Genomic DNA, 22,307 nt, shown 5'->3' with positions numbered 1-22,307 from the left:
TGCAGCTTTACACAATCAACGGACGAGAATGCTGGAGACAATCGAACGACAGACAGAGATATCGGGAGGCCTTACTTGGCTGAACGATAGTACCCGAGAAATGACGTTTGCTTATGTATGCTGAGAGCCACGCGGCAGCACTATATTATATCGGGCTCAAAAATACGGAAACCACTTTCACGCAAAAGCGGTCCGATATCCCTCAAGGTGGTTTTTGGTTTTGCTCCGACGGTTTTGGGTGCTGCCGTATTTTCCACGTCCGCCTGCACGGTGTTTGCAACCTGCAGTTGGAATTAACATTCCAACAATTATGTGGCCGCTACATTTCCCTCTGTCGCCTACTCCCCTTCTCACTCACCCACATTGACATGGCATTGCTACCTTAGCTGCTCTAGCAAATACCTTGCACACATAACTGCTGGCCGCATGGACAGAAATCTTAATAGAGCCAATACCACAAACCCTCTGGCTCAGATAGAAGCACAACGAAAGCATCAAAGGGCTGAGACCTTGAATGTTTATACAATAGCTGACCAAAGGCCACCCAACTACATCTTAATACTCTGAAGAGCACTAACATGAAGACTACATATCACCCCTGACATAAATAACGACCCAAAGAATAGAAGTCGTAGGACTGAACCCCCCGAACCCCCAATTTGCCCCCAGACTGTGCCAACAACCACCAAATCTATTGAACGTACAGAAAAATGGTAAAATTGTTTAGGTTCAATCTCTACAAAGCCTACAACTAGGACATGTTGGTTGCAATAGTACTCAAATCCCCCTCAGCTGTCCGCAGATAATGCAACTTGAAAAACCCCTGGCCGACAGAGGAAGATAACTGACGTAGCCCCTCTGGCGGAGCCTCTCTAACCACCAAAAGAGCAATTGAATCTCAAAATCCTAGCCGCAACATAGATGCAAAGTACTACCAGAATTGATACTAAGAATCTAGAGCTCCCGAAGACGAAATTCTACTACCAAAAACACTGAGAGTTATGGAGTAAAGCCAAGTAGCCAAAAAGTAAGTAGCCAAAAAGTGATGGGTCCAATATGTCTAGTGTTCCAATATGCACAAACCATCAAATACGTTGCGACCATGGTTGTTACAAGAATATTGTTGTAATTACCTTGTTCAGTGAGTCTTCTGATTTCTAGTTAGATGAGGAGAGGATGTTGGTGATGCTAGTGAATTATTGTTATATGTCGTAGTTGTTAGCACTTTGTAGTTCATCCAAACTAAGGAGAGGAATCTAAAGGTAAACACAAACCACTTAAAAACTGGAATCTAGTTCTAATTTGAGAGAGGGTTCTTTCTATATGGTTCTTCAGTCACTTAGGTCTCAAGCTAGGTATTAAGATCAGAGATGAATAGATTGATCAGTTTGAAGGTAGGGAAGAGGGAAAATCCATTAGGCATATAGCCATATAAAGCTAATGTTTTTAGTGATGTGATGGGAAAATTCAAGAAACCTTAGACAAGGTCAAGATAGCAAATCCTTATGGTGTTTTTTGTCATATTTTATTGAAAAGATGGTGAGCAAAGAAGTAGTGAAAATAGTGGCACCTAAAGCATCTAACTCATGATGAATTATAGATGTCACAATGGAAGCAAAACATAAAATGCTCAGTAAGCTATAATAGGGGAGTTCTGAAATAAATCATGTCTTAAATAAACATGAAGACACAACATTTCAAGCATGATTTGTAACAAAAAAAAAACTAGGATAAAACATCACCATAAGCAATTGGCACATGAATCCCTATAAAAATCGACTTAAGCCTTCATCATTTATTAACAATTTAATGAAGATATACAATGAAACATTTTTCCTTTCTCTAACCCTCACCAACACTTCCTTGAAAAAAATGTATCATATATAGATAAAAAACAACTTAATTCCTTCCTTTAAGAACTTAATTTCCTTAAAAAGAAAATAGTTTAGAACTACTCTCTAGAAACTCGGACGCTGTTTTGACTAAGAAATTCTTAAACAAATTACATATATATACATAAAATGATGCTCTAACCTCCCAAAACACTTCAAGACATTTTTTATTGCCACAAAAATTGATTTAGTGAGGTTTGGGCTCGAATTGGAAAGTCAAAATGTTGACTTTGTGGAAGCTCAATAACTTCGCTATGTTACTTCCTTCTTCCGCAAAAACACTACAACAAAATCACAACTAATTGATGGTTTGGAAGTTTCACATCATGCTTTGTACTGCTTGATGTGTCCAACAAGTAAAAGTCAACTCCCACATCGTAAAACACTCTTTGAATGACCTCTTTTTCACTAAAAACGTTCCATCCTAACAAAACATCACCTACACCAAAAGTGCAACACATTTGCACCTGCATACGTGTGACAAGACATTCGGGTCTCTGAACAAAGAAAATAGCTTGCTAATGATGCTCACATTCTTAACAACCTCCATGAGCTTCAATACACAAGAAATAACAACAAAACCCTGATCTTTTCATCAAGTTTTAATGTTTTAGTAGTGGCGCAACAACATTGTTGCGTTAATGTGTCATCTCCCCTTTTCAAAAAAATTCCCAAAACTATAGAGTACGTGATTATATAGCCCAATGTACTTCAAACAAAAAGGAAAAAAGTAAAATTTATGTTAATTTCCTTTCCCATTTCAAACCTTTGTTGCCTAAGCGAGCAAGTCCAAATTCCCTCTTTCTCGTTTCTGATTTTCTTACAATGCCTCTTGCAACTGCTTCTTTGTAGTCCTCAACTCCTTCTTTAAGGTAATATTCTGCCTACAAACATTTTTGAGCTTTCTGTCCAAGGGAAAATTTCTCTTAAGCATATACTTCGCCTCCAACAATGTTGGCTCACACATTTTCAAATGAGCATGTATCTTCTATCTCGCCCTTTCATATTGTTTCTTAAGCCTAGTGATCTCATTTTGAGATTTCTTCAACTACTTACTCGACCTATGGCAAGTATGCTACCCTTCATTGATCTCGGCCTTCTCTTCTTTCACTCACTCTTTCTTCTATTGCATTGCTGAAGACATAGGCACAATAATTCTTGTTGATGAGGTCTCTACCTTATGAATGTCCTTTGTTGTTTCCTTTTCTTTACCTTTTGACTTAGTGGAAGATGGAAATGTTTTCATCACTAGATCTACTTCATCAACCTTAGGTGTCTTCTTCAAAATAGTATTCTTCAACTCCCTATTGTCATGTTGTAACTAGGCAAGTACTAAATGAGCCTTTTTTGAGTTGTTCCTATAGTTCTACAATCTCCTTAACATTTTCATGTGAAACAACATCCTTTAGTATGGTATCTAGAAATTTAGTTGACTGTTCAATTGTTTACTCCATGGGAAATCTTTTCATAGCTTCTTTTGTGAGTGGCTTCTTAGGAACCTCCACCACCTCACGAGAAAAATGAAGTTTCTTATATTTTTTCTTGTATGATGGGTCAATTGAAGTTGATGGCCTTTTCACTGATCTCCCCATTGTTGGTTGAACATCCCTCACCATAGATGACAGTGTATCTTTTCTACTCTAGGGGCTAGTAGGAAACTCAATTGTCTAATCGGATGAATTTATGAGTTCCTGCCATGTCTAATTTTTCTTTTTCAATTCTTCCACCACTAACAATTTAGTGAGAGAGAAATGATAGAGAGTAGGCTCCATTTTCCTTTGCTTACCTTGAACCTTATCTTCCATATTACCAAGGCTTATGAACAAATAGAAACGTGGATTCATAGGCATTTTTCCTATGAAATGGATCAATAACCTAAATTGAAACTCATAAATTCTCCCAAATCTTCCTTCACAAGTGAAATATATCTAGATCACCTTAAGAAGTTTGTGGTAAGGTTCTAGCAGATATTCTCTTGGCACAATACCTCCATATTCCTTATTTTTGTATTTTGGCTTCAGGAAATCCTTGTAGTTGACAATGTCTAGAGGCATGCCCTTGGAACACTATCCTCATTGTAGAGGAATCTTTGTAGCAGTTGAAATGGTGACATATGACACTCGAAAACACAACTCTCCAATATTACATATACCTTGATGAAATTCAAAGCAAACTCTTTGGTTAGCTAAACACTATAACTCTGAATCTTCTCATAAAACATGATGCAACCAATTTGTTCAAAAGAAACCCTAATTTATGGATATGAATTTAGGAAGGCAAGATCTTGATGCTCAAACTAACTATGTCTCCCCCTTTATGGTTCTTCTTGTCTTGAGTTGTCATGGCTCACAATGAAGTAAATTCTAGGGTTTTAAAATGCAATTACATTGTTTGACAACTTGCACAACAATAGTGTAGCATTTATGGAATTAGGGTTTTAGATGAGTACTCGTGGCAAACCTTGAAACAAAATCCATTCATTAATAAATTCAGGCAGTGAAACTAAACCTCGAGACCCAAATGCAGTAGTTTGTTGCTTTTAGCTTATAATGGAAATTCAAAAACAGAGGTGGAGCAAGAAATCACAATGCATAAGGGAAATAAGTTTCTTGATATTCTAGAGAAAAAGAAACAAAGTTCTAATACTATAGATCACTTCTATTGAATTTTCAAGCTCCGGGATATAGGAATAAAACAAACTTTGAATGTTTGAAACAAGAAAAACCATAAAATGCAACAACTCTGTTAAAGCACAGTGAATTCTCGAGGCACAAAAAATAGAAAGGAGCAAGCTAGGAGTCTAGGGTTTGCAAGGTTATCTCAACATTTTCCTTGACATGTAAGGGTAAATTGAACAACTTATAAGATGAATCACTTAGGAAAATGAATATTTGAAACCTAGAAGTGGCGATAACCTCTAAACTTGAAGAAGCATAATGATTATCCCTCACTGCAACAAATCCCTTGGAGACTTAGCATACAAACTTCATTTGGCTATCTAGAATGCTTTAAGTAGAAGAAGGAATAAATCACACATCTATTGGATGCTAAAACAAGTTGTTAACTTCTCTAGTTGGTTCAAACCTTCCTCCAGGGATCATCATTACAATTTGAAACTTGAATGATGAAAGCAAATCAAAGGAGGATGTGCAACATGTCTCATATTTGATGAAATGAAGGGTGATGTCACAACATCATACTATTTTGTCTCAATGATGAAAGATAATGTTGGCTTGTTGGGGCCTTAGCCAGGTTCGTAATTAATTAGCCAAACAAATACGTGTACTACTGGCCCTTTCGGCAACAGTCCGTGGAGCACGGACTTAGGTCTCACCCGAAGTAGTATGGGCGGGTGCTAGAACGAGGTTTTCACACCCTTGAGATGTTTGAGGGGTTGATTTGGTCCAACTAAGAGTCTCTTTGGGGAGGTTACTTCGCACACTTCCTTGGCCTTCACGCCGTGATATATTCTCCTTCACGCAACCCTAACGAGGGGCTGTGGGGCTTTCACGCTACTAGATCAACGATCTGCACTATTTCCCTAAGTCACACCCAAGATCTTACTTATCTTCTTATAACTGTTAGTTATCTTCGTGTAAGCAGATGCCTTATATTATATTTACTTATTCACCACATCCATATGAGTTCACGCAGTAAATAAACAGTAAACTTGTAATTCAAACCCAATAATACATAAACAAGGAAAAGATACTCATAAATATGGTAAAACTTCTCTTTTATTAATTCTTCCCATGGTTACAGACTCGACCTGCCCTCCACACTCAGCTACATGGGTTCGTGCACTCAGCTGTGGACTACTAGGCCTTTGTGCACTCAGCTGTAGAGCCTTCTCCTACTTTACGACCCAACGACATGACTTACACTTCGACTCAATGCTTTATCAATTCCTTAGATCCATCCATGCTTAGCTTAGATTAGATTTCATCTACACTTAGAGCCTCACTCTATTTATACGATCCCATGGTATCTAGACCATGGGTAGATCTTTCAAGCTGACATTACATTAGAAAAACAAGGGCACACAACCCTATGATTCTATTACGACTTCATGCTCCATGCCTATAATTCGCGGAGTCTTTACAATAGAATTTGTCAAAACTTGGGCTTTAAGACCCAAAACATGCCTTTTCTTAATCATTTAAGTAATATCTAGTGTATCTGCATGTCCCCTTTGGGCATTAAAACATTTTATTAAAAAATATTTTGTTTACACCTATTTCATTTGAAATGAAAAATGTTAAGAAAAAAAGTAAATAGATATTTCATGTTAAAAAGACAATCTTAATTTAATCTTAATTTGTAATGGAATTTTAAATATATTAAGGAATACCATATTTTATAAAATTAGCTAAAATATTTCAAATATTAAAAAGAAAAATTCAATGATAATGATATTGATTGGGGATATACAAGGAAGGATAAAAAATGGAGCAAGGAGGCAAGAAGGAAAGTTTAAAAAAATTATTATTATTATTATTTTATTTTTTTTGAATATGACTACTCCTATATTGATACAAAAATTTTGTTACAGAGAGGCAAATGCCTCGAGATTTCTAGCCATTGTATCGGCATGCTTACAAAAATTGTTGGGGATATTGACCAAAACCCATCATACTGACTTACTTTGAGACTTGAGACATCTAAAAAACAGTGACAGAATACCAAGACCAGAGAAAGGAACAGCACAACCACTGCCAAAACAGTGACCCATCAACATTCTGAACTGGAATAGAAGTAAACAGCCCATACATGGGTAACTGGTAAAGACGAAATTGAAAACTGAAGTTCTGAGAGCTAGAACCATGAAAAGGCTGTGAATTTGGATGAGAGTGAGCGACTTCAAACAGCAATTGGACCACAACCTTGAGGCACCGACCTGATCATTCTTCATGCTGTGCAGAAGGTGGTTCTTCGACTATGCGGCAACCATAAGGATCAGGGTGTTCACTTTTAGAGGGTTGGCCCTCTTTTTCTGAGGGACTTCCACCTGAAGGGGCACTAGGACCAGCTTGGAAGGGCGCTCCCTGAGATGCGGAACCGCCTTGGGTGTTCCTTTGAGCATTCAAAGTCTGCATTGTAGCCATCTGGTCTTCCATTCTTGGAACCGAAGGGTGTCCCGAACTATCAGCCTCCAAATCCTCAGAAGCTTCGCTCAGCTCAACAGTAACTGAGGCTATGATGGAGGAGCGGCCAAGGGTGCACGGGAAACAGAAGCGCACTGTCTGGGAGTTGGGATGGAGAGAATGCTCGTCTGAGAGGAAATGCCCACGACCCCTGCCGCGTCTACTTCTTGTTGCTAGATACCTATCAAACCGAAAATTCAAGGCCTCTGACGAAGTTTTTGAGGTAGAAGAGGAGGGCTGACGGGAGGCACGTCCCCGTGAACCATCCCATCTTCTAATCATTCTAGTTCATAGCTTCGTCATTTTGAAGAATTCTAGAGGAATTAAACAGTAATCTGAGGAAAGGATTGAGAGGTGACGACCAAGGGAGTTGGAAGCATACCAACCCCTACGCTTGTCCTTGTTTGGTTTCTGATACCACCGGTAGCATGGGCTATCTTCCACCAGGCCAAACCTGCAAGTGCTGGAGAGAGGAGCGGGACAGAGTAACTTACAGAGTAGAGCATCCACCATACTTACATATCTACAGGAGTTGGTGAGCTATGTAATGGCTGCATTAATGTTTACTAACGGTGATATCAAATCATTGTTTGTGCGATGCCGGTTGGCACTTGCGTCGAGCCACCTGCTATGCCTTTTCGCCGCCATCCTTTTGAGCTCTATGCTATACACCCGCATCCGGGGGTGATGAATCCTGTAGCACCAGAGAATTGCAGTCTTGTATGAGTTGTTCATCATTGGATTCACTTAAAGGTCCTGAGAAAAAATGGAGCTGCTGATTGACTCCCTGATTAGCTAGTCTGTCTGCAACCTTGTTGGCCGTTCGTCGAATGTGTTTGAAGGTTATGCTTCTGGAGGCCCTTAGCCATTCCTCTATTTGTTCCAATCTACTTAGAAGCCTCCAACTCGAGGCAATCTTTGCTGCTGGGGTGCCTAATTGAATCCTTGTGGCTACTGCTATTAAAATTTGAGAGTCCCCTTCAACCTCAAGAGGGAAGAAGTCTTCCTTTTCTGCTATGCAAAGACCTTTCCATAAACCTTCTATTTTTGCGGCATTGTTGGTATCTTTGCCAATTGACCCATGATAAATAAACAGAGCTGAACCAACCTCATTTCTAAAGACCCCACCGAAGCCTGCCGGCCCAGGATTCCCCTTAGCAGCCCCATCGAAGTTCAATTTGTAAGATTGTGAAGCCGGGGGAGACGAGTGAAGGGGAGAAGTAGTTCTGATAGGGGGATTAGTTTTGATTTGAGCTACGAAAGTGAGGTCCATATTCCAGTCTCTCAGAATGAGGCATTCCTGAGGAGAGTCTGGCAAATCCGAATCTTGCCAATGTCTTAGCGCAAGAGTTTCCTGCAGATTTTGATTGAGAAGGAGCCATAAGGTATCAGGAGACTTGCTAAGACTGTTGAAGGTTCTATTATTTCTTTCCTTCCATAGGATCCAATAAACGAAGCCCGGAATGAGGTTCTGTTGTGCTCTACAACAACCCCCCATGTCTTATTATTATTCTTTTTATTTATTATCATATGAAATGGGTCCCTTTAGAAGTTAGTTGGTATCAATACTTCATTATTTCGAAAAAATCGATAATCAAATGAAATCATTATATAAAACCTATAAAATGGAATAAAGCAAATCTTTGTCATTGCGATAAAGCGATCGCAAGATCGCATATCGCAATGACATAAGGAATGCAAATAAGTGGCACATTAATCTCCGCCGATGCGATATCGCAATCGGCAATCGGCGATACTTTATGCAGGTTTTAAAGCACCCACATGCCATTAGTTCCGATGCGATATGCTATCGGCGATCGGCGTTCGGCAATATCCAATACACAATAAAAAAGGCGCCCAGGTCATACCCCCGACGCGATGCGATATCGCTATCGGCGATCGGAGGTTGTGAATAGTGTCAATACAAGAAGGTTTAAGGTTGTCCCGATGCCCGATTGTGATAAAGCACAGATTTCAATAAAAAGCCGTTAAGTGATGGGATATCATGGTTCATTCATATTTAAAGCTTGATCGGTTAAGCAATCATTCACCTGCGCTCAACCGCCAAAATGCCCACTGCACGCTTAAATGAATCATTCGGCCTATTAACGATATAATGGGCATTTAAGGGATGACAGGTTTTCAACAGCCAATTAATGTGATCATAAGTCCTAAAATCTTCCCATGGATTGTGTCCGCGCCCATTTTAAAGGCTAATCCCTTATTACCCATCTGTCCATGTTTTCTCATCACTTGCAAGTTTTCATTGCTATTTCTCTGTATTACGTATATTTGCGCCGCTGTACAGAATTCATCCATAGAAGGAAGCTCAAATAAGATGGGGAAGAAATCTAAGAAGACCGCAGGTGCTTCCACTACACCAGCTGCAGGACAAGCTCTCGTGGACAAGAAGAAGGGCTTAATATCCGATACTACATGCACGGGTCTCACCAGAGTTACTTGGCAAGGCACTTACAACCTAATTGAAGTCGAAGAACCAGAAAAGACAGTAACAGAAGCTACTGCGGATCCTACTCGGAAGTCTAATTGTACTCTCAAAGATTTAGCCGACTCTTTCCTTCACAGAATAGCGGCCAGGGAACAAATTCTCCCATACACAGACGTAGTGCGGTGGGCAATTCAAGAAATCCCAATCTTGGATAGAACTCTCAGCACTAGAGATGGAAGAATCTTCGGATCGTTCAGGCCAGATGATCTAAGGCAAATGTATCATTTGCCCGAGCCGGAGAAGGTATATAATAAAGTGTTCCTGGAGAAGTTTGCAAGCGAAAATGAAGTTGAACCCGAACCCATCCGGGATTGGAGACAAAATCCAGCCAAACACAAACACGAATCTTCTGGTAAGTACTCGGTTGATTCTCTTGCTTCTCCTTATTGCTATGCGGGAATAATGATGTGTAGATTATGGGGATTGCATGACTCTGCTAATTTTACCATAGAAATGGTTCGTCTAATGGAGGCAACTGTAAACGGTATAATTATGGATTGGGCCACCATCCTTTCTGACAAATTAGCACAAGCTGTGCGTGATTTTAGACATCAGACTGTCGTCACTGAAAGGAAAATTCCCCCGTTCTATTACAGTGCATATATCTTAGATACACTATGTTTCAATTCTGAATTTCCCATGCTCGGCTGGAGGTGGACACCACAAGATCCCACGGCTATCCACATATACCATCAGAAACTATGGAAGTCCTCTTACAAGCACCATCTGTACCAAATCTGCAATGGCTTTATGGTGCCTATTCATTATTCTATTTTTGATAAACCCATTCCCAAGATTTCCTATCAAGCTTCGTTTGATATAACAGCAGTAGCAAGTTGGTTTGGAGAGGAGAGATTTACCTACATAAGAGTTTTCGGCAGCCAAGCCGACCCACATGTTCTCCCTTTGTATATACCAGATAAGCTGCTAGCAAGAGAAATCGCCTATCAGATTATGGCTGAGAGTGTTACACAAACTCTCAAGAAAGAAAAGAAGAGGGGCTGGCCCTCTTTTCCCTTGAGGTGTGGTGTCTATACTCTGCATGATCTCAAACATGAAGAAAAGGAAGCTACAAAGATTCAATCCTTAACTCTGGCGACTATCCCAAACAGGCCATATGATCCAAAGAAAGTTGCCTACAATGCACTAGAACAGGCCAAATTGACAAAATTTGAGCACAAAGAAGATATGTTTGACGACCTATTCGTTTCAGTCGAAACAATAGGTCAGGCTAAAGAACTCGCTCGAATGAAATATAATGATGAAGGGCTGACTGAGTTTAATAAGCTTAGAGAACAGAGGTTGCAAACTCTGCCTCTAGATTTACTAGCAACAACCCCGGCGACATCATCAAGCGAGCCTTTTCGGCAACAGTCAAAGGAACCCCCGGTTGTAACAAAGGATCATAAAAAGGAACAGGAGGAAAGGCAGAGAAAAGAAAAAGAAGAAAGGCAGAAGAGAGCACACGAAGAGAAACAGAGGAAAGAGAAAGAGGAACAACAGAAGAAAGAGCAAGAGGAAAGGCAAAAGAAAGAACAAGAGGAACAGCAGAAAAGAGAGCAGGAAAAAGTGCGGAAGGAGTCCCAAGCTGAAAAGGAAAAACAAACCACCACTGATGTCAATAAAGATACTACTATTGACCCTATATTGATCCAGGAATGGAAACAGTTTGATTCCATCATTAGTGGGTTGGAATGTTCCAAGGATACAGACACTTCCAAGCCAAGCGACACACAGGACATCACTTCACCTCAGGTTCTAAGCAGAACCAGCGGCCCACCCATTTCTAAAGATGTTGAAGTAATACCAAAGGACCCCTCCGACCAAATCATTCTTCAGGTAGAAGATATTCCTCCCCTGGATGTTTTCTACAGCCCAAGACATAGAGCAGTGGTAAAACGACAAAGGAAAAGAAGGAGGATTGATCAACCTTCCCTTTTCCCAGAACAAACTGTTACGGGCAGTGTGGTTTGGAAAGAGGAATTCGACCCCTCCGATGACCTGACAAAACTGTCACAGTATGCAGGAGCCTATTCGGCAGCAACAATCGACAAGGCATCGGAGGTAAGTCTTTTACTAAAGACTAAGGACCAAGAAATTTTCGCATTACAGACAGAGTTGGCTGAATCAAAACAGAAGGCAGAGCAGGTGGAGCAGCAGTTGTTGACACAACAACAATTGAACAGTCAATTAAGGGCAGCAAACGAGCAAATGATGAAAACGAAAGATGAGCAAATCGCTCAATTGTCATCACAGCTCGAAAAGATAAAGGGTGCTCAACAGGTGGGTGAATTCAGAGCAGAAGCAGTGCAAATAAACACTGCCTTAATATCCCAAATCAGGCTTTTGTGTCAACAAATCGCTCAAGAAGAGCCATTGTGTGAGCTAACAACATCCATAAATCAGCAGGTAGAGAAGGCCAGAAATGAGTTATACCAGGCCGAAGAGATCATAACTGGATATCTTGACTGGCAAGATTCTGATCAAGGGAGAGAAGCAAATTTTCCCAAGATTTCAGAAACATATAAAGACATACTTTTCACAGAATGGCACACTCAGGTGATGAAAGCAGAAAGGGCAGCTTCAAGATGTAAATCAACTTCCAGCAATCTGGTTGATCTAGTTAACAACACTCTCTACTTAGCAAATATGATTTCCCAATGTACACCAGGAAAGATGACAACAACAAATACATTGGAACAATCATGCTATCCTGATTTAGAGGAGAAAGGGAGATTAATCGCTGGGATTAATAGTTTAACTATGGATGCATATTGGCTTTTCCTGATTAAGCCACACACACAGCGAGCCGCCCTTAAGTGTTTAACAGATGCAATCGGGTGTATAATTCCCGATATTCAGGATGCCACCTATGCCGCCCAGCTCAGTTCCCGCCTCAACAAACCTCCGGAAGTAGAGCCAATGCTTGCGATAAGTCAGCTCAGATTTAAAGGGAGGCAGCCTACCTGATGAATCATGCCGCCAATCGCTAGATCGCTGAGGAAAATGGGAGAAAAATTTATTGATACCGATTTAGTTGCATTTCAGTTTAATAGATATTTAGATTAATTTAGTATTTATAGACACTTTCATTGTTTTGGAAAGGGTCGTAAAGTTTTGTACCAGACTTAAAGACTGAAGTTTGCACTATTGTGCTTCAGTCAATATTCTTTTATGAAACTAGACCAGTCTTTCTTAATTCAACAAAGAAGCTTTTTTATGCAATTGTGCACTATTGTCGTTGTTGTGAATGTTTCTGCGTTGAAGAAAGAATTACAAGTAGCGATTGATATCGGGAGTGTCGAAGCAGCTCATATGGTATTTCTATCTATGTCTGAATTCATTCCTGTTATGTGAATTGTTATTTGATTATCCTTGCTATTGTTGATTATATGCATGCGTTGTAACAGCAGATCTGTATTCATTCCACTATTGGATGTTTTATGAAATGCTTTCCTTTTAATCATGTATATGTCAATAATATAAATGATGAGTGTGGTAATATCGCTTTAATCGCTCTGTTTAACTATTTATGCACAACAATCTTGAATAAGTTAACATCTATGTCTGATAAATAGAGTCATCTATATGCCTGTCTTTAGACATAGATCATCAAACGCTACACTCTAAAGCTAAATAGATTCCCGGGATAGGTTATAGTTCTTTTTATTCTTGTCAATAGATTTAGTTATTCACCCATCACTAGCTTAGTTTTATAAATCATCCATTCATCCCGTTTATCAACTTTTGGGAAACTGGTCCCATTATCCCCAGTCGGAGCCACTATTCCAAACGGAAAAGGAGCTGTACTAAGGTCCGGACCGGGTGGTTATCCCCGATGTTGTTGCAGCGATTTTCGAGGCATCAACAGGTTCCAAAGAGAGTTGAGAAGGCAGCTTTGGTATGGATGTCGACGCCAGTTTCTGATGGTGTCTGTGATGTTTCCCACACATCTGCCTGTCCTTCTATTGCATTGATCAATTCTTTCCCACATCTGTACTGCTAATGGGCAGGTATCCAATAGATGCACAATGGTTTCTGAGTTGAGATTGCAGTTAGGACACCTTGAAGGTCCATTGAATCCACGTTTTTGAAGATTATCCCAGGTAAGGATTCTCCCTTTGCTCAAAAGCCATAAAAAAGTGGAAACCTTAGGCCAGATACCAGGTTGCCAAATTTGTTCCCAAATCTGATCCTTTACTGTTTGCATGGGTTGATATAGGAGTTGGTATGCCTCTTTGGTGGTGAACATACCTTTTGGCGTGTGTCCCCATCGCAATTTGTCCTTTTTATCAGAGTGTTTAATTTTTCTGAGATTTAACTCCTGGTCGATCTCCTCATATGTTTCCTCTTGCCAATTTTCCTGCCAGGTGCTGGCTGCTTTCCAGAGTTTGAAGTCTTGTGGGGGATGCCTCTGCCAAAACTGATGAATATGGATTTGGTTGGTTTGCCTCATCGAAGCTTGCCAGTTGGGTTTATGGAAGAGAGCGGCTAGTCTAGGGAGCTGTTGCCAAGAGTCCTCCCAAAATCTAGCTGTAGTGCCCGAGTGGACTTCCCAAAAGCTGTGCGCTTGAATGAAGGCACTCTGTTGCTTGGCAGCATTCCAGATTATAGAGCCAGGAGTCGTTGTGATGATTCTGATGAGATCTTCCCATTGACTACCTGGTGCGTATTTTGCTTGCCATAGGCGTGCCCAAGGAATGTGTGGTTTGGAAATCCAATTCCACCAGATACGGGCTCCCATTGTATTGTTGCTGTGTAAGGGATCCCTCAATCCTAGCCCACCAGCTGATTTGTGTTGACAAACCTCAGTCCATTTGACCAGAGCCCATTTCCTGTTGAGTCCATCCGATCCCCAAAGAAAGTTTCTTTGTAGATTGCGGATTTTCTTGAGAACCCATTTGGGAGCTGCCAGTATAGAAAAGAGATAAAGGGGCATAGCTTGGAGAACAGATTTGATTAAGACAAGTCTACCAGCTATGTTGAGCGAACGGAAGGTCCAAGAAGAGAGCCTAGTCTCTAACTTATCCAAGAGGGTTCTCCAGGAGGCATGTTTATTAGCAGAGGCCAACAATGGAGCTCCCAGATATTTCGCAGGAAGCGCAGCTATCTGGAAGCCTAGAATCCTAGCAATGTTCCTCTGAGTCAGGGTGGGAGTATTGAAGAAAAAAAGCTGGGACTTGGAGGCATTGATGGAGGTTCCTGAGGCTTCAGAGAAGAGATTAAGCAGGTCTTTAAAGGCAGTGGCTTCTTGAACTGACGGGTGGCCAAAAAGCATAGTATCATCAACAAACTGTTGATGAGAGGTGGGGGGGAGTCCATGTAGAGAGATGCCCTTTATAGAATGGGATGAGATGGCAGAATGAAGGAGGCGACTGAGGCCTTCAGCCATTAGAACAAAGAGGAAAGGGGAAAGGGGGTCACCTTGGCGGATGCCTCGGGAAGAACGAAAGGGGGTAGAAGGTGAGCCATTAAGCAGGATGGAAAAGCTAGGTGAAGCCGAAAGCCAGTAACACCTGATTGATATAATGCCAACTGAGTTTGTCAAAAGCCTTGGAAAGATCTAGCTTTAGAATCATACCTGGCTTTTTTATAAGCTTGAGAGAGTGGATTACTTCATTTGAGAGAATGATGCCATCCATTATCTAGCGCCCTTCGACATATCCGGTTTGCTCGGTCGAGATGAGAAGAGGGAGAAGAGGCTTGAGCCTATTCGCCAGGACTTTGGATATGAGCTTGTAAATGACGTTACAAAGTGCTATGGGCCTGTATTTGTCAGTGTGTTGGGTTCATCCACTTTGGGAATTAGCGCTATGAAGGTGGAATTAAGGGAGGGAAGGATCCAGTGCATCGATCTAGATTCCTCCACCATTTCCCAAACCTCTGTTTTAATGAGCTCCCAAAATGCATGAAAGAAGTTGGCTGTAAAGCCATCGGGTCCAGGCGCTTTGCCATCCTTGAGTTGAGCCATGGCATCCTCCACTTCTTTCTTGGTGACGGCTTGGAGCAACATTTTGTTGTGGTCCTCCGAAACCAGTTTAGGAATATGCTGCGTTAATGAGCGTATGGCCTGATTCCTGCATCCTGGCGGCTCCCTGAGAATATCCTGAAAGTATTCTTTGAATTCCTGTTCCACATCTTCATGTGCCTCTAATCTCTCCCCCTGATGATTGTTTATGAAGGCTATGTTATTATGCATTCTCCTCTGAATTGTTGATCGATGGAAAAATTTTGTATTTTTTCCCCTTCCTTTAGCCAGTTGATTCTGGATTTTTGTCGCCACAAAACTTCTTCTTGCTGCCTTCGTTCATCGATCTTAGTTGAGAGGGACTGCTCCTATTGCACATATTCCTCTGTTCTTCCCTCCAAGATAATTTTCTGCTGTAATGAGGCCATCTGTTGCTCCAACTCTTTCCGATTTTCTAAGATGTTGCCAAACTGAGTTCTGTTCCACGACTTGAGAGCCTGTTTGAGATGTTTTAGTTTTTGTTGTAGCTGGAACATCTTGGCTCCTGCTGGGGGGTGGAATGACTTCCAGGTCTCTTCTACTACTTCTTTGAATTTGGGATGCGAGAACCAAAAGGCTTCAAAACAGAAAGGTCTATTGCATTTTCTCACCACAAAACTTCTTCTTGCTGCCTTCGTTCATCGATCTTAGTTGAAAGGGACTGATCCTATTGCGCATATTCCTCTGTTCTTCCCTCCAAGATAATTTTCTGTTGTAATGAGGCCATCTGTTGCTCCAACTCTTTCCGATTTTCTAAGATGTTGCCAAACTGAGTTCTGTTCCATGACTTGAGAGCCTGTTTGAGATGTTTTAGTTTTTGTTGTAGCTGGAACATCTTGGCTCCTACTGGGGGGTGGAATGACTTCCAGGTCTCTTCTACGACTTCTTTGAATTTGGGATGCGAGAACCAAAAGGCTTCAAAGCGGAAAGGTCTATTGCATTTTGTGCCCGGACGCGACCACTAAAGCATTATGGGCCAGTGATCGGAGCCCGCTTGAGGCATAATGGAAGCATGAAAATCCCCACCTAGGTGTATTGCATTGTCCGATATGAGGAAGCGATCCAGCCTGGATGCAATATGCTGAGGTCCGCTTCTTTTGTTGGTCCAGGTGTACATACCATTGGAGGTTTGAAGGTCCATTAACTGATTGCTGTTGATAAAGTCCTTGAAGCCGTAGCTGTCAGCTTCCAACTTCGATCTGCCTCCGGATTTTTCCTCTAGAGCCGTGATGATATTGAAGTCACCGCCCCCAATCCAAAGGGGGAAATGCCTTTCTGAGTTGAGTGCTATGAGTGTATCCAAGAGATCCATCTTTTGTTGTAAGTTTTGTGGAAAGTAAACATTGGAGAGATGGCCGTGAATGTTGGTCCCCATTAGATGAAAGGTTGATTGAATGAAGAAGTGTGAGGCATGAAAGTCTTGAAGGGAGAGTATCTGCGGGTTCCACAAAATTGCCAGCCCTCCTGAAGCACCTGATGCATCCACAGAGACTGAGCGGCATCCTGGCCATACCTTGTTTAGAATCCTTTCCAGTACTATACTGTTTCCTTTGGTTTCTTGAAGAAAGACAATAGAAGGCTTTTCTTGCTGAATCATATTTTTTAACATTCTGTGTTTTGTGGGGCTGTTGAGCCCTCTCACATTCCATGATATGAGCTTCATGAGGAACCATGGGGGAGAGATTTGAAGAACCTGGTCAGCTTGGGGAATCTACCAGAGTCCACCAGCATTTCTCCTATGATTATTGTCCTTTGCAGATCCGTTTTGCGCCCTCGTTTCTTTGTGTCTCTCAGGATTTTCTTCCCATCCCACGGACTGCCGGCCTGAATGCCTAGGCTTTTATTGTGTTGTGCTCTAGCCAGAACTACTTCCAGCCTTTCAATTTCCCAGGGGGGTATGGTGTTGAACTCCTTTTGTCTGCATGCTGTTTCCAGTTTGAGAATATCTAGACCTTCCAGATTTATGCTTTCGGGTTCCTCTTCCATGTGGATCGGGGAGTTCTGATCTTCCTCATTTGTCTGATGGTGAATGCTGAGAGCTAAAGCTGCATCGATTTCCATGGTGGAAGATTTCTGGGCTGTCTCTGGATCAAAGATTTCAGATGAGGTTGAGGCGGGAAAGCTGGTGAGAGTTGAGACAGGTTTCGGCACTTCAGAATGAGGGGCCTTGGGGGGGGAGGAAGGCGAGGGATCTGCTAGAGGGATATCAGTGTGAATCTCCGTAGAGTTAAGAGAAGTCAGAATTTCAAATCTGTTCTGGGATTCAGGACTTTTGGAGGTGCTGGGAGCTGTCGGATTTTTCTTGGCATTCCTTCTACGGCTAGGGACCTTTGTGAAGCCTTCAGAGTCTTTGCTAGTATCATTAGCTGGGGCTTTGGATTTAAGATTAAGAGGACAATCCCTGAAGAGATGGCCATGCTCATGGCATTTTCTGCAACGAAAAGGTATATGCTCATAATCTATAGTTTGAATCCACTCATAATCATCATGAAATAGACTTACCGAGTCCGTGAGTTCTTTGGTCAAGTGCATGTGAACGCAGATCCTGGCATAGGAGGTGTACCTCCGGGTTTTTGTTTCTTCGGCAACTTTGATGAATACCCCCAAGCTGTTGCCTATGTCCTTTAAGGTCTCCTCCCTCCAGTATTCCAATGGCAGAGAATACAATCTTATCCATACTGGAGCCCAACTGAGATCTTCCGTGTCTGGGTTGAACCTTTCCTTCCAGTTACGAAGGTACAGTCCTGAAGAGTTGAAAAAATACGGGCCTCCTTCGAAGATGCGATGTTTGTCTTCCAAGCAGTTGAAAGTGGCGGTGAAGAAGCCTTTGGGGCCAAGCTGCAGAGAGACTTGTCCTTTGGGCTTCCATTTGGAAGCTATCCAGCCATGCAGGGCCTTTTCAGTAGGCCAGAATCCCATGAACTTGCCTATGAGTGCATGATCCCTCATATATTGGATTTCGTTGTTGATTCTCTGACTGGGGAGCTCTACTTTTATTCTTTCTGCCTTCTTTGGAATGCATGTCGTAGAAGATGCTTTTGGCTGCGTCGCTGATGTCTTTTGGTCATTGCCTGTGTCCTTTACAGCTTCAGAGTTTGTTGCAAGGTCTTCGAAAGCCTCGGTGGCAGTCTCATTGTCCTGGTTGTACCGAGGGAGCGTGCCTGGATTGATCAGAGGGTCTGCGCTCTCTGTTTTGTCAGAGGATAAAAGGGCGGTTGCAGGGGGGGATGAGCCCGCCCCTACAAAGGGCGAATCCATAGACGGGCGCTCAGCAGGAGAACTGAGTTAGGGGCTCCAGTTGCACAGAGAAAAGAAGGGGGGAAGGGGTAAACGCACCCTAGCGCAAGTTGCAGACAAAGCTCGGGAATCATCAAAAAAATTAATATTATAATAATAGAGAAGATAAAATAAAAGAAGTTGATCTACTTAATTCATTCCAATCAATTGATCTATCACATAGCTTGCAACTAAGGGATTTTATATCATCATTAGGTGAATCACACACGATTTTGAAACATATTTGAATAGAATTATGAAGACTCAAATGAGAAGGAATATTTCATCTAGTTCATCTTAATCCTCAAATTATAATAGAGTTTCATTCCCACCAACTCCATTTCCATTGCTAACAAAATTTAGAAATCATCCAAAATTGTCAAAATTTCATGCATTTTATTCTCTTTTTCTAGTTATATTGACTATTTGTAAATTATTTTATCACATTGAACCACAAATGTACAAAATTCAGAAATTTGATATTTGGTCTTCCTTAGATTATCACTTGCTCTCCACACAATTAACAAAAGTTTAATGGGTTTTAGGTAGTGCTCATGACCCATACATAATAGGTGTATACAATCCCTCATAAAGCTAAACCTACTCAAACAACAAGAAAATGTATTCTCCAAGATTGAAATGTGGGTGTCATAAAAACTATTGGTTTTCTCAATATGAATCTTCACCATTATTTCACCAACAAAAGCTATTTTCACCATCAGTTCACCACTACAATAAATGAAATCATAATATTGAGTGAATATAGATTTCCCAAAATTGTTAAATAGTTGGTAGTGAATAATAACTTTTGTTTTATTATTTTAATTTTTTTTTTATGTATAACAATTCATTTGTCTTATAATTACAATTTATTTATAACTCATTGTTCTAAATATAGGTCTAGTTTTGGTATTGGTGTATAACATACTTTTAGATATTTGAAAAATATCTAGTGTAGTGAGATGTCTTCCTTAACCATTACAACATTTTATTAAAAAAAAATTACTCCATTTAGTAATATTTCAAATATAAAAAAATAATAAATAGATAATTTTAAAAAATAATTTTAATTTAATCTTAATTTATAATAAAATTTTAAAATTATAAAGCAATACCCTATTTTATAAAGTTAATTAAAGTATTATAAATATTTTATTTACTTGGAAACCGTGATTAAATAGTAAATTATATTCAAACAAATTAAAGGTAAAATATTCCATTGAAAAAATAATTAGATGAGAGAAATAACCAACTAAATTCTAAATATGTAAATTTCAACTCTACCTCATTTATTTCTTTTCAATTTCAACTTCGTCCCGACATAGAGGGCATTGATTTGTGTTGCTAAACAATTGGGCAGCACAGTGAGGATGCAGAATGTGGGAACAAGGCAGTTGTACCACGTTCTTACCATCCTCAAAATCCTCCAAACAAATTGTGCACATTTCTGCTCCTTTTACATCGTTGGCTTCTTCTTTGTTGAATTGAACCACAGGTAAACCAGCTACCGTTTCAGCAGGCAGCCCAACTGTGACAGAACCCAACTGCTCATAGGTGGCGGTGTTGAAATGCCGACCAACCGGTGGATGGCGGCGAAGAGAAGCCAACGACTCTTGCACTGCGACGAGCAGCTCATGGATGTGGTCGGCAGCACGTATTCCTGGTTCATTGTTTTCGGATTCAACATCACTGATGGAGCGAACGTAATAGTGTTGCACAGTATCTGGAGGTATTCCTAGTTGGATGTATGAAGAAGGACTACCGGGAGGTGAAATAGGCCTGCCATGACTGTTTACTGATTCTTCTTCATCACTCGGGGAGCGAACGTAAAAGTCTTCAAAAAGATGTGCGCCCATTCCTAGAATAGGATTAGGGTTGTTTAGTGATACATCATCACTCCGGGGGCTTGTTGGCTCAACCATTGTTTCCAAGAGTACAAAGTAGTTCAGAATTACTATTACACTGATTGTGGTGAATTGTGTCTCACGGGTCTTGATATTCACAAAACCTTAGTATATACCTTTCTATACTAAAAGGATGTAGTGTTATGTCGACTCAAAATTTGAAAATCAGAAGTCGGCTCCATCATCTTTAATGTCGGCTTTATAGGTCTATTCCACTATGGGAAAAAATTTGTTTCAAGGGAAGCAAATTTTAAATTTATTAAGGAACTTTTAATCCTCTAAATCTTATGTTAAGATGGAGGTATATTCAAGTAAATTCTGAATTATTGTTGGTGGTAAAAAATAAGTTTAATTTAATTTCTATAATTTTGTTATCTGACATTATCTTTTTTTATGTAAAAAATAATTATATGTATAATTTAAATGGGTTTAATTTTTAAGATGATACTCATTTCTTTGTAACATTTTATATATTTATATTAAAAGAAGGTTGATTATGTAAATTGGTGCAGATATTAATAGTGAGATTGTTATATAGTTCCACAAATAAGGAAGTCTCATACACCCATTAAAATGTTGACTTATATTTCTGGTTTGGTTGTAGTGTTGTGAATTATGGGGTATTTTATATTCATTTTTTCAATCATATTGTAAAATTTGACCTCCTAAATTACTATGAACTTGATTTTGACCACCATAACTCTAAACCTTAAAGAGTTGTGAGAGTCAAAGGCACATTTGTTTCGATAGAATTAAAATGAATCTCTTCTTAAAGGATCTAAATAGGGATTTATCTTATAAATAACCAACAAAAATTTATCTTGGATTCATCACATTAATTTATTTTAACTTAATATTGAGAGGAGTCAAATATCTCAAGTTGCAAATACTTCCTAAGGTTATACAATGAGGTTTGCATAAATTAAGTCCTCCCTAAGCTCAATAGATTTAATGTTATACTCATAATTAATATTAATGCTAATAGTAATGAATGTTAGTTGTAGGAAACAAGCTTATTGTGTTACCTATAATTTCCCCATTTATTTGAAATATTTTCTTTCATATAAAATTTCCATATAGGTATATAGCTTGAGTGGGTTTAAAAGTCAAGAGCATATATTTCTCCTTAACATCTCATATATTCAAATTCAAAAGAGCTAGAATATATACATTTTTGTAAACTTTAGTAGTAAGATCTTTACATGGAGACTAGTCCCTTGTCTCATAAATAAAGGAGTCTCATGTACCCATTTTAATTTTATTATATTTTGAACATAATATTTTATTTTATGTTGTTTAATATAAATTTTTTTAGGTATTCTTCACACTTCCAACAAGATAGTTGAAGCCTATGAATTATATTAGGGTTTCAGGTAAATTGTGAATCTACAAATTCATGAGGTGATTACTTTTCATGATTTCTTGAATATAATTCATTATTTATGTTGATTATCTCTCCTCTCACATACAAAGTTAAAGTTAAGTAAAATTTTCAAGTGTATTTATTAGTTGTATTATTTATCCCAAAGATGGAATGTCTTCATTTTCTAATATCAAACAACTCTAAAGTTTAAC

At 39.9% G+C, this 22,307-nt stretch overlaps 3 protein-coding genes across 3 annotated transcripts; all 3 read right to left on the bottom strand.

Moving 5' to 3' along the window:
* Positions 1-7,700: 7,700 nt before the first annotated feature.
* Positions 7,701-14,937, bottom strand: LOC149146759 (uncharacterized). Its single transcript, XM_089452856.1, has 2 exons — positions 13,800-14,937; positions 7,701-8,347 (listed from the first exon to the last, which is right to left on the bottom strand). The coding sequence occupies exons 1-2, from the start codon at positions 14,935-14,937 to the stop codon at positions 7,701-7,703; spliced, it is 1,785 nt and encodes a 594-aa protein (XP_089308982.1).
* A 1,576-nt stretch (positions 14,938-16,513) lies between these two features.
* Positions 16,514-17,149, bottom strand: LOC149146758 (uncharacterized). The gene has a single exon (XM_089452855.1). The coding sequence runs from the start codon at positions 17,147-17,149 to the stop codon at positions 16,514-16,516; it is 636 nt and encodes a 211-aa protein (XP_089308981.1).
* Positions 17,150-20,117: 2,968 nt separating this feature from the next.
* On the bottom strand, positions 20,118-20,750 carry LOC149146757 (uncharacterized). Its single transcript, XM_089452854.1, has one exon. The coding sequence runs from the start codon at positions 20,748-20,750 to the stop codon at positions 20,118-20,120; it is 633 nt and encodes a 210-aa protein (XP_089308980.1).
* Positions 20,751-22,307: the final 1,557 nt, after the last annotated feature.

This window comes from Pinus tabuliformis, chromosome X, assembly GCF_031772625.1.
Source record: "Pinus tabuliformis cultivar Carrire ecotype Pingquan chromosome X, CPIR1, whole genome shotgun sequence".
Classification (NCBI taxonomy): Eukaryota; Viridiplantae; Streptophyta; class Pinopsida; order Pinales; family Pinaceae; genus Pinus; species Pinus tabuliformis.
This window is presented reverse-complemented; position numbering and strand designations above follow the sequence as displayed.

Coding starts and splice junctions, on each gene's coding strand:
- LOC149146757 (XM_089452854.1), bottom strand. CDS start 20,750: ATGGTTGAGCCAACAAGCCCCCGGAGTGATGATGTATCACTAAACAAC.
- LOC149146758 (XM_089452855.1), bottom strand. CDS start 17,149: ATGATTCAGCAAGAAAAGCCTTCTATTGTCTTTCTTCAAGAAACCAAA.
- LOC149146759 (XM_089452856.1), bottom strand. CDS start 14,937: ATGGCTGAAGGCCTCAGTCGCCTCCTTCATTCTGCCATCTCATCCCAT. Junction 8,348..13,799: donor ATGGGGACACACGCCAAAAG/GTATGTTCACCA, acceptor CGGATTTGCCAG/ACTCTCCTCAGGAATGCCTC.